The sequence below is a fragment of the Microtus pennsylvanicus genome, chromosome 2 (genome assembly GCF_037038515.1).
Source record: "Microtus pennsylvanicus isolate mMicPen1 chromosome 2, mMicPen1.hap1, whole genome shotgun sequence".
In the NCBI taxonomy this organism is placed as follows: domain Eukaryota; kingdom Metazoa; phylum Chordata; class Mammalia; order Rodentia; family Cricetidae; genus Microtus; species Microtus pennsylvanicus.
The window spans coordinates 89,842,635-89,854,021 of record NC_134580.1 but is presented as its reverse complement, the minus strand read 5'-3'; the positions used below and the strand labels follow the sequence as shown (position 1 = coordinate 89,854,021).

The window sequence follows — 11,387 nt, the reverse complement described above, 5'->3', positions numbered from 1 at the left end:
TGCTACACAATAAAGGCATTCATTCCGTTATTTAACAGTATTGTGTGAGAGGAGAAAAGCATGTGTAAAAGTGAAACAGAGCACATATGAATATAACATAACTAGACACTGGTTTTGCCAATGTTGTGCTTGATGTGAACCCAAACTGCTTTAACCCTTCAAATCCAGGTGTTCATTACTTCTTTTATATATGTAAAGCCATATAACATAGTAATTTGGTAGTCAAAATGTAGCAAATTAACTTAAATATAGCCCTCCATAGTCATACACAAGCAGGATTTATGTATAAAGCAGGATTTGTACATATCAATTCTGGACTGTCTCTACCTGTATCATTTATTTTTCCATTGTTGTGATAAAAAAACATGTTCAAAAGCAACTTAAGGAACAAAGAGTTTATTTTTAGTGATGGTTCCAGAGGACGAGAGTCCATAATGGTGGGGAAGGTGTACAATGTCAGCAGGAACAAGAAACTGGATGATCACATCTTAAGCTCCACAGGAAGCATAGAAAACAATCAGGAAATTGAACAGAAGTATAAACCTTCACAGCTGCCCCAAGTGATAAACCTCAGTAAAGATGTGTTAGAATTTTGGTTGGCTTGATCTTGTGGGGGCCTTATGACTAACCTCAGATGTTGTGAGTTAATAAGTGCAATAGCCAAACATAACTAGAAGACAGAATCTTACAGAACTTCTGTCAATCATTCAGCTCTAACATTCTTTCCACCTCCTCTTGGGTTCTCTGAGCCTTGGTGGTGGTGGAGTTAAAATACATGTTTCCTATTTACAGCTGAGCACTCAATATCTTGTTCTTAATGTTATCAGTTATGTATTATGTTGTGAGATTCTGGGAGTGTAAAAATACTCAGGCATCATTGTGTTAGTCTTTGCTGTAGCAGGAAAACCAAGTAAATTTGTATGCAACATTAAGAACCAGCCATAATGTGTGGTGCTGTATAAATGAACTACAAAACCTGATTTTCATGACCATTTAGTTCTAAATGTCTTCATACTCTTTGTCTTTTAATATTTTCTTTTCCTATCATATGATGAGAAAGAAGAGCATAGTATTTGCATTAATTTTATCTCCTTTTAATGTGCACTTCATTAGAGTGACATATTATGTCTTGTCTTTAGAGAAATGCATCAAGAAAAAGGAGAAAGAAAAGATTATGAGACATTCCTTCAGAGTCTTCAGACTACTGATCCACAGCTCATTATTTGTATCTGAATAGCTAACTCTCATCTCAGAGTTTTAGTTGCTTGTTCTGCCTTCTAGTGAAAATTGATCAAGGATAAGGCAAGGAGCAAAAATAGAAAACAATACAAAATATTTCTCCAAGAAAGTTTTTTGAATGTGCCCTTTTCCCAGTGTTCTGACCAGCGTTTGGGGGGGTTGTTTTGTATTGGTTTGATTTTGGTTTTGATTTTGGCTCCTTTTCATTTTCCTAGCCGTCCTGTATAACTTGCTCTGTATAACAGGCTGACCCCAAATTCACAGAGATCTGCCTTCCTCCGGATTTTGTTTTTTATATATTTGTCAGCTTATGTCTTTTGGTTGGAGAATTGAGCCATTAATAACAAATGTTATTATTGAAATTTGCATGTTACTTGCAGTCATATTGTTGATTTTTAGTGTTGTATTTGTGATATCTGTGGTACCTTGTATTTTAGTAATTTTATCTTCATGCTTTCTTCCATAGTGTCTTACCTATGCTTATTGCTCTCTTTAGCCCATAATACTTCTTACTGTATTTTCTTTGGTTTGGTGGTAGAATATAAATTTTTGTGTTTTTTATATCTTTAAAACATTTTCTTTCTCTTTAATATACTGTGGATAGTTTCTCTGGGTATAGAGCCTAGGTTGACTCTCCCTCATGGCCTTTTAGGACTTGGAGTGCATTGCTCCAGGCTCTTCTGGATTTCAAAGTTTCCATCAAGAAATCAGCTGTTATTCTGAAGAGTTTTCCTTTGTCTGTAACTTGTGTTTTTTTCCTCTTGTAACTTTTTTATTCTGTATATTTGATGTTTTAGCTATGACATGTTGTGAGGATTTTTCTCTTCAGGTCCTGTCTTTTTTTGGTGTCCTGTGCATTTCTTGTCCATACATACCTGTGTCTTTCCTCTATTAGAAGATGTTTTCTTTTATGATCTTGTTGAAGATCTTGTTTAGCCTACTGATTTGGTATCCTTTGCCCTCACTTATGCCTATAGTTTAAAGACTTGTTCTGTTTATGATGTCTCACATTTATTGCATGCTCTTTTTCATTTTTTTCTAATTCTTATATTCCATTCTTATTTGGTTTCAATTTTCTACTTTATTTTTGAGTTCTGATATTCTATCCACTGGCCGAGTCATTATAATTGAAGGGGTTTTTGTATTTTCTAGTCGAATTATTGGAATGATTGGAATTTTCAATTCCATCTTCATTTCAGTTTGAGTTCTCCTCTGTGTTTCTATCTCCTTATTGAATTCTGTTCTCAAGTCCTGGATTGTCTTCATCATTTCTATCAGGCTTATGTTTGCACTTTCTTGGGTATAGCTTGAGCATTTATTCTTCTTAAATTCTTTGTCCCTAATTTCATTATCTCTTTCTTTGTGTTTTCTTTAAATTCCTTGAATGCTTTGTTGAAGTTTGTGATTGTTCTATTAAATTCTGTGTCCTAGAGTTCCTGTAGGTAATTTTCAGTGGTAAGTATTTCTATATAACTGGTAGGCTTTGAGAAGAGATACTAGCTTGATCTTTCATATTTTTGTATTTTTCAATGAGACATAGGCATGTGGAATTCTTTGGTTAGTTGTGTCTGATAGGATACAGGTTGAGACAAGATAGAGGATTGTGGATGGACTGGGCCTTGATTGTGGAAGTGGCTAAGGTGGTAGAGAGTACCAGGCTACAGTGCAGGATGTACATCCTGGCCCAAACCTGGGTATGTGGGTAGATATGGCTGGGAGGAGGCATATATTTGTCATCTAATAGGTTGTGGGTTGAAACACAGGCAGAGTGGGTCTGGACCAAAGCCTTGAGGTTGATTGTAGTGAAGGAAAGAGTGGCTAGAATCAGTCAGGGCACTTGGTTTAAGACCGTAGGTAGATCTGCCATGTTGAGGAGAACAGAAAGGGTCACCGTGATTCACTGGACTAGACCCTGGAGAGAAATGTGTAGGATATGACTGGGTGAAGAAGTTGAATGTGAAGTGTCTACCTAGGAATACTAAAGTGAAAGTTATAACATGAATTTTTTTTAAAAAACTTTGAAGAAACATGGGTATTTTCTAACACAAGATAAGAGAACCATCCATCATTATTAAAAGTAATTTTTTCTTTTTTAAAATTTTATTACTTAAAAAAGTACCAATTCAAATTCCCAATCCCTCCTCTCCTCCCACTCCCTTCTCACTCCCTCCACAAGCCCTTCTACTCCACCCCTCCAATCCTAAAGAGGGTAATGTCCCCTGCCCTGAATGCTCCTGCCCTATGGAAAATCCAAGGCCCTCCCTACTACATCTAGGTTGAGCAAGGTTTACATCCAAAGAGAATAGGATCTCAGGAAGCCAGTACATGCAATAGAGACAAATCCCAGTGTCACTGTCAGTGGCCCCTCAGTCGGTCCCAACTGTCAAGCCCCTTAAGAGGGACTTGTTTGTTCCCATGCTTGTTCACTCCCATTCGAGTTGGAGTTGGTGAGCTACCATTAACTCAGGCAAACTTTCTCAGTGGATGAACCCTTCATGGTCTTGAATTTCTCATACTCTCACTCCTTCCACTCTTCAACTGGATCTTGGGAGTTCAGTCCAGCGCTCCAATGTGGGTCATTGCCTCTGTTTCTATCTGTTGTTGGACAAAGCTTCTATGGTGATATTTAATATAATCATCAGTCTGAATACAGGGTAAGGTCAGTTCAGACACCCTCTCCTCTATTGCTGGAAATGTAGTATAATTACTACATATTTGTGCACATCTGAATCAACACATTCCTTTTTTAAATGTACACGAGCATTATTAAAGAACATAACACTCATTAATTATGCACATCAGGGATGCCAATACAAAATGTTCCATACAGAAAACATTATTATTCAAATAAAGATGTTATTATACTATTTATGAGATGTTTCTAAAAGTTAATAGTGTTTTGAAAATCCTCTTTATTGCTGCCTTCATCTCTTTATTCCTAAATGTATAGATGACTGGATTTAGAAAAGGAGTAAAAACTGCATCAAAAAGAGCAAGAAATTTATCTATTTGAGAGTCAGGATGTGGCCAGGTATAAACAAACAGTGTGGGACCAAAGAATAAAAACACCACAGTGATGTGAGCTGAGAGAGTGGAGAGGGCTTTGGATGAACCTTCTGAAGAATATTTCCAAACACTGAACAGAATGAATATGTAAGAAATGAGAAGCAACAAGAAAGAGCCAACACAGATGAACCCACTGTTGACGGTGACCATGAACTGCAGTTTGTAGGTGTCTGTACATGCCAACTTGAGAAGTCGAGGTAGGTCACAGTAAAAGCTGTCAAATACATTTGGGCCACAGAAGGGTAAGCCAATAACAAAAGCCAGCTGGAACAATGAGTGACTAATGCCCAGGACCCAAGAGGCAGCCAGACATAAAACACACACTCGTGGGCTCATGATGGTCAGGTAGTGCAGAGGCTTACATATGGCCACATATCTGTCAAATGCCATAGCCACAAGCAGCACCATCTCCACACCACCAATGACATGAATAAAGAAGATCTGAGTCATACAGCCTCCAAAGGAGATGACTTTGTACTTTCTAAACAAATCATAAACCATCTTGGGAGAAGTAACAGAACAGGCTGCCAAGTCAATGAAGGAGAGACCTGCCAGGAGGAAGTACATGGGGGAGTGTAAGTGAGGGTCAGTGGTCACGGAGAACACAATGAGGATGTTTCCAGTCATGCTTAGCACATAGAGCACACAGGCGAGCACGAGGAGGAGGAGCTGAATCTCCCGAGAGTGGGTGAGTCCCAGAAACACAAACTCAGACACCACTGTGTGGTTCCCTCCATCCATTGATCCAATCAACTGGTCTGTAGAACCTGGGAACTAAGAAAATGAGTAAGAAAGTAGAATTATTAAGGATTACAGTAATTTAATTATTTGTGCTTGTATTATAACTATAACTACTTAATAAAATTCTTCACATGGGATAAATAATGACGATACTAATGATAGTGAGAATGACAATGGTGTTGCATAAATAACAGCATAATTCAACACAAAGCCTTTCATAACCTAAAATTAATTAGAAAATAACATAAAGCTAAATTTTTTAAACATCTATACTAATAAATGGATTATGCAAGCAAGAAATTCCATTTGTTTACAAATATGAAAGAATGCATGGGAAACTTACTTTTCTCCAAAGGTACAAAAGACACAGTGTTAGTTACATCTGACTATGCCATACACTTCATTCGAATTTTTATATTTTACATAAAACTTATACAAAGAGACTATATAACAGGAAATACTAACTTAAAAAAATTAGTTGTTGAATCTCCATCAGGAAGTGAGAGCTATATGATACTTAAGTTAGAACTGAATTTTTAAAAATAGGCTAAATCATAAGATATAGTTTAAGATTAAATAAATTAAATTTATATAATATATGAAGTTCAGTGACTTTAATGAAGGCATAATGTATTCTTTGTCATGTTGACCAGGCTCCTTATTCTTCTAAGTAATGTCTTTTTAATGTGATTTTAAAAATAAGACCATACTGACCATTTTAAATATACAGCTTAGTGATATTGAATATCACATATTATTACAAAACATATATTCCAAACTTTATCATACAACTTTGAAATGTTATATCTATGCAACAACTCTTAAGCATGACTCCCAAGACCCTTAAGACCCTTTTCTAGTTTCTAATAGCCATTCTACTTTCTATGTCTACCAATTTGACAACTTCATATGTTGAGTACATTTGGAATCACATGGGACCTTGCTTTCTGAAGCTGGTTTGTCTCTTTTATCATAATATACTCCAGATTTGTCAACTGAGTATTTTCTTGTCTGCTTCCAAGTGTAAAAGGTTATACCATGCCTCTACTGCTCATTGCACTACACGGATTATTCTGGAGCCTGTGCCGCATCTGGCCATGCTTTCTCGAAACCTAAGAAATACACAAATGTTTAAGATTTCACACTCTCTTCTGTTAATGTATGCACTGATAAAAGGGTTGGGAATTTTCTGCTGATAAAAAGAAAGCAAGGCTTTCTATGGGAAAATAAAATCACCTAGTAGACACCTAGAACTATTTAACTCTGGCTTTACCATTGTTCAGCTGAAAAATTCCGAGACTCAAAATTACAAATTAAACTTCTCTTATTCCCACTATTAGCAGAACTAGGAACCAGAACCCAGGACTCTAGATTCTTGACTTATAAATTGCATATTCTCTAAAACATTACCTAAAAATGAAAATCCAAAATCAAAATTTTAAATGTAAAGTATTAAAATTACCAATTCACATATTGACCTAATTTTTCTGTTATTTGCACTGAAATGGTTTGCATGATATTAACAATTAATTTAAAAAATAACCATGACTAATAAAAAATAAAAGTGTCTGTTGCTGCCATACGTCAGAGAATTCTCAACAGAAGAAGTTCAAATGGCCAAAAGACACTTAAGGTCATGCTCAACCTCCTTAGCGATCAGGGAAATGCAAATCAAAACAACTTTGAGATATCATCTTACACCTGTCAGAATGGCTAAAGTCAAAAACACCAAGGATAGCCTTCGCTGGAGAGGCTGTGGAAGAAGGGGTACCCTCATCCATTGCTGGTGGGAATGCAATCTTGTGCAACCACTATGGAAGTCAGTGTTTCGGTTTCTCAGGAAATTCGGGATCAACCTACCCCTGGACCCAGCAATACCACTCTTGGGAATTTACCCAAGAGATGCTCTATCACATGTCAAAAGCATTTGTTCAACTATGTTCATAGCAGTATTATTTGTAATAGCCAGAACCTGGAAACAACCTAGATGCCCTTCAATGGAAGAATGGATGAAGAAAGTATGGAATATATACACACTAGAGTACTACGCTGCTGTAAAAAACAATGACTTCTCGAATTTTGCATGCAAATGGATGGAAATAGAAAACACTATCCTGAGTGAGGTATCCCAGACCCAAAAAGATGAACATGGGATGTACTCACTCATAATTGGTTTCTAGCCATAAATAGGGCTCACGGAGTCTACAATAGGCGAATCTAAAGAAGCTAAGTAAGAAGGTGAACCCAAGGAAAAACATATAGTTATCCTCTTGGATAAGGGAAGTAGACAAAATTGCCGGGGAGAAAAGTGGGATCTTGGGGGTGGGGTGGGATGAGGTTTAGGGGAGATGGGGAGAGAAAAGGTAGAAGGGAAGGAGGGGGGACTTGGGGAAACAGGAGGATCGGGATAAAGGAAGGTTGGATAGGGGAGCATGGAACCACAATTCTTAGTTAAGGGACCCACTTTAGGGTGGGCAGGAGACTTGACTCTAGAGGGGCTCCCAGGTGCCCAAGCTGAGGTCCCCAGATAGTTCCCTGGGCAGCTGAGGATAGGGAACCTGAAATGACCATACCCTAGAGCAATACTGACGAATATATTGCATATCATCCTAGAACTCGCATCTGGCGATGGATGGAGATAGAGACAGAGACCCACACTGGACCACTGGACTGAGCTCCCAAGGTCCCAATGAGGAGCAGAAAGAGTGAGAACATGAGCAAAGATGTCGGGACCACGAGGAGTGCACCCACCCTCTGAGACAGTGGAGATGATCTACTGGGAGCTCACCAAGACCAGCTGGACTGTTACCAAAAAAAGCATGGGATAAAACTGGACTCTCGGAACATGGCGAACAATAAGGGCTGATGAGACGCCAAGGACAATGGCATGCGGTTTTGATCCTACGCAATGTGCTGGCTTGGTGGGAGCCTAGCCAGTCTGGATGTTCACCTTCCTAGATATGGATGGAGGGGGGAGGACCTAGGACTTACCACAGGGCAGGGAACCCTGACAGCTCTTTGGACTGGAAAGGGAGGGGGAGAGGAGTGGGGGGAAGGGGAGAGGGGTGGGAGGAGGGGGAGAAGAGTGGGAGGAGGGGGAGAAGAGTGGGAGGAGGGGGAGGGAAATGGGAGGCTGGTGGGAGGAGGTGGAAATTTGTTTTTTTTTCTTTTCTTTATCCTCCTTTTATCAATAAAAAAAAGGAAAAAAAAGAAAAAAAAATCACAGTGGTTAAAAATATTGAAGGAATATTTGTTATTGGAATGTCTTTTCTACCTCCACATTATTAATCTTCTAAAAATATTCAACGTCCATAGTCATCATGAATATACAAATCAAAAACTACACTGAAATTTCATCTCACCACAATCAAAACAACTGTCATGGGGGAAAACTACAAGTACAATGATAAAATGCATGGGGAAAGGAACCCTTAGTCACTATTGTGCTAACAAAAAATGGTCCAGACACTATGCAAATAAGTATGCAAGCTCTTCACAAGTTAAAATAAGTATTTCTATATATATTCTTGTTATATACTCACAGAGGAAAATCTCACCGTGCTCCAGAGATATTTGAATGCTTGTGAATATTGTGTCATTACACATACCGAGGTATGAAACTGACATAAGTGCCCCTTAATAAATTAATAAATAAATGGAATGTGTTAAGTGTACACAATTGGCTTTTACTAAGAGAAAAGTATTATACTGTTTTCAGGAAAATTGATGAAACTGCTTCTGATTGGGAGTAAAATAACCGAGACACAGAAGGACAAATATTGCACAGTTTCTATTTTATACATATAGAGAGCTAAACCTGGAACTAAAAGAAGGAATAATTAAGGGTGTAGAAGAAGAATATGACAAGGAGTGTAGGGAGAGCCTAATAAAGGATAGTACAAGAGGTAAATATAGTCAACGTACTGGCTTTGGGGGAACCTAGGCAGTTTGGATGCTCACCTTACTAGACCTGGATGGAGGTGGGTGGTCCATTGGACTTCCCATAGGGCAGGGAACCCTGATTGCTCTTTGGGCTAGGGGGAGACTTAATTGGGGGAGGGGGAGGGAAATGGGAGGCGGTGGCAGGGAAGAGACAGAAATCTTTAATAAATTAATAAATAAATAAAAAGAAGCCAATGTGTAGTGAACAGAAGACCCTATAATAGTATAACATACATATGCACTTAGAAGATGCAAAATTTTCATGATTCATTCAACCCTCATAAATTTCTACCTCTCTTCTTGAATACCTCTAACAAGAGAAAATGTAGGGAATGTTTTGTTACAGTAGAGCAATGAGTGGCATGGATTTTGAAATCTCCCCAGACTTTTAAATTACTCTCTACTTGCTCTCTAAGCATGGTAAAGTATTGGTGGAATTTTTTGAAAAACATACAACATTCATTTATCATGTCTATTCATCATTTAGTACTTTTTGGACATAGCCACATATAGAACATAGCCACACATGATGGAAACACATACACAATCTAATAATTAATAGTGAGTGCATAAGGCAAGTCAAGGCAAATGTAAACTTAACTCTTTTGATTCTTAATCCAATGAAAAATTTTATTAAATTATTTTGTTATTAGAATGTATTCGCTGGGGATGTACTGTTTACTTGGTGCTTTAAAAACAGCTTCTACTGACATTTGTGTAAATAGAGATGGCATGGCCACTGTTCCAGAAGCACCATAGACTCTGAAAAGCCTAATCAAAGCACAAGGAGACACTTGCAGTTGGCTGATCAGAGAACTGAATTTTGAAAAGCTAGTATTGAATAACAATTTGATAAATGAAAATATTTAAAGATAAAACTTGATAAGTCCTTTTGAGAGGAAGATAAGTATCAGAAATGACAGTCGAGTTCAAGACACTCTGGGACAAGGATGAGAGCATACGTTAAAGTAAGCATAGAACTGTTTGGAACACTGGAAAACAAAATTAAAGACAGTTTTATAACGTTGTTTGGGCTTAGGCTTTAAGATGACTATGCACTGTTAACAAATTAACTCAAGATAGTGAACTTAGACTGTTGAGAGAGGAATTAATAAGACCAGTGTTCATGGAAGATGATCATCACATTGGTGTATTAACTCTAAGGACAAAATAAGTAGTTACCCCAATTTCCCAGCAATAGCAGTGTATACTTGGACAAATAATCTTCATCACACAATCAATACAATCTCCACCCCTAAAACAGAGACACTGTATCTTCTGATATTGTTACTATTCTTCCCTTACCTACCTTTTGTGGTAAGGGAACAAAAACAACAATGTTATTACAGATTGAGATGTGATCTGTCCCAGGCACTCTGCAGGACTATTGGAGACATGTTAGTATGGATGTTAACTGTAACTCTAGAAGGAAGTGACCAAATAGTGCCACAGAGATCTGAGATTGTTTGAGAGACTGAAATCACATGGCCTAAAGAATTATCCCACAGGAATATTTGTATTTTCCCATGGTGGCCAGGTAGAGAAGCTGTTAATGGGAGAAATAGACTTGTAAATCCCCTATGAGAAGACACTTTGCTATTTAGAAATATTTTGAAAATTACTTCATTTGTTGGCATTTTTCCTTTTTTATTCTTTGAAACTTGCACATATATCTACAATATAATGTATCCAACAACATTTTAAGCTTTCAAGCTTTAAATTACTCAAATTTTTCCAACATTATGGTTTTTTGTTCTTAAATTAACCAATGGATCCACTTAATGTTGTCCATATGTTCAAGGCTATGAGGTGACTTAATGGAGCAAGGACAAATGATCAGTGATCACAGTCTCAGAGAAGAATATTTCTCCCTTCCCTATCAGCTATCATCTGCCCATAGTTCCCTTGCTGGAGGTAGAGACTTGTGAGCATTTTCCCCATTTAGGCTAGAATTTTGACTGACTTGATCTTATATAGATTTGGGACAGGTATTAACAGACTCTGGAGTTCATTAATGTAACAGCAGTGTCAAGTTCATAGGATTCCTCCTCATCATCCATCTCTTATGCTCTTTCTGCTTTCACTTCCAAGAAATTCTCTGAGCCTTGGCCACACATATGAGGGATTCAGAAGCACTCACTACATGGCAACATATAGCCACTACACTTTCCTAAGATCCAGAGAGAGCAACAGAATCAAGGAATGGAATACCCACCCAACAAAGACAAGAACAAATATCAATATCTATAATTCCAAACCCAGATGCCACAATCATTAACACACAAGACAATATGTTTTCACCAAAACTCAAAAGCTTCTAAGAGACAACAGCCCAGACTACTAGACCTAGAAAAACTTCCAGTCACAATAGATGCAGAAAACAAAACATTCCACAAGCA

General features: G+C 37.7%; 1 protein-coding gene across 1 annotated transcript; it reads right to left on the bottom strand.

Moving 5' to 3' along the window:
* Positions 1-4,107: 4,107 nt before the first annotated feature.
* Positions 4,108-5,046, bottom strand: LOC142844989 (olfactory receptor 4F3/4F16/4F29-like). The gene has a single exon (XM_075963756.1). The coding sequence runs from the start codon at positions 5,044-5,046 to the stop codon at positions 4,108-4,110; it is 939 nt and encodes a 312-aa protein (XP_075819871.1).
* Between the last annotated feature and the right edge of the window lie 6,341 nt (positions 5,047-11,387).

Coding starts and splice junctions, on each gene's coding strand:
- LOC142844989 (XM_075963756.1), bottom strand. CDS start 5,046: ATGGATGGAGGGAACCACACAGTGGTGTCTGAGTTTGTGTTTCTGGGA.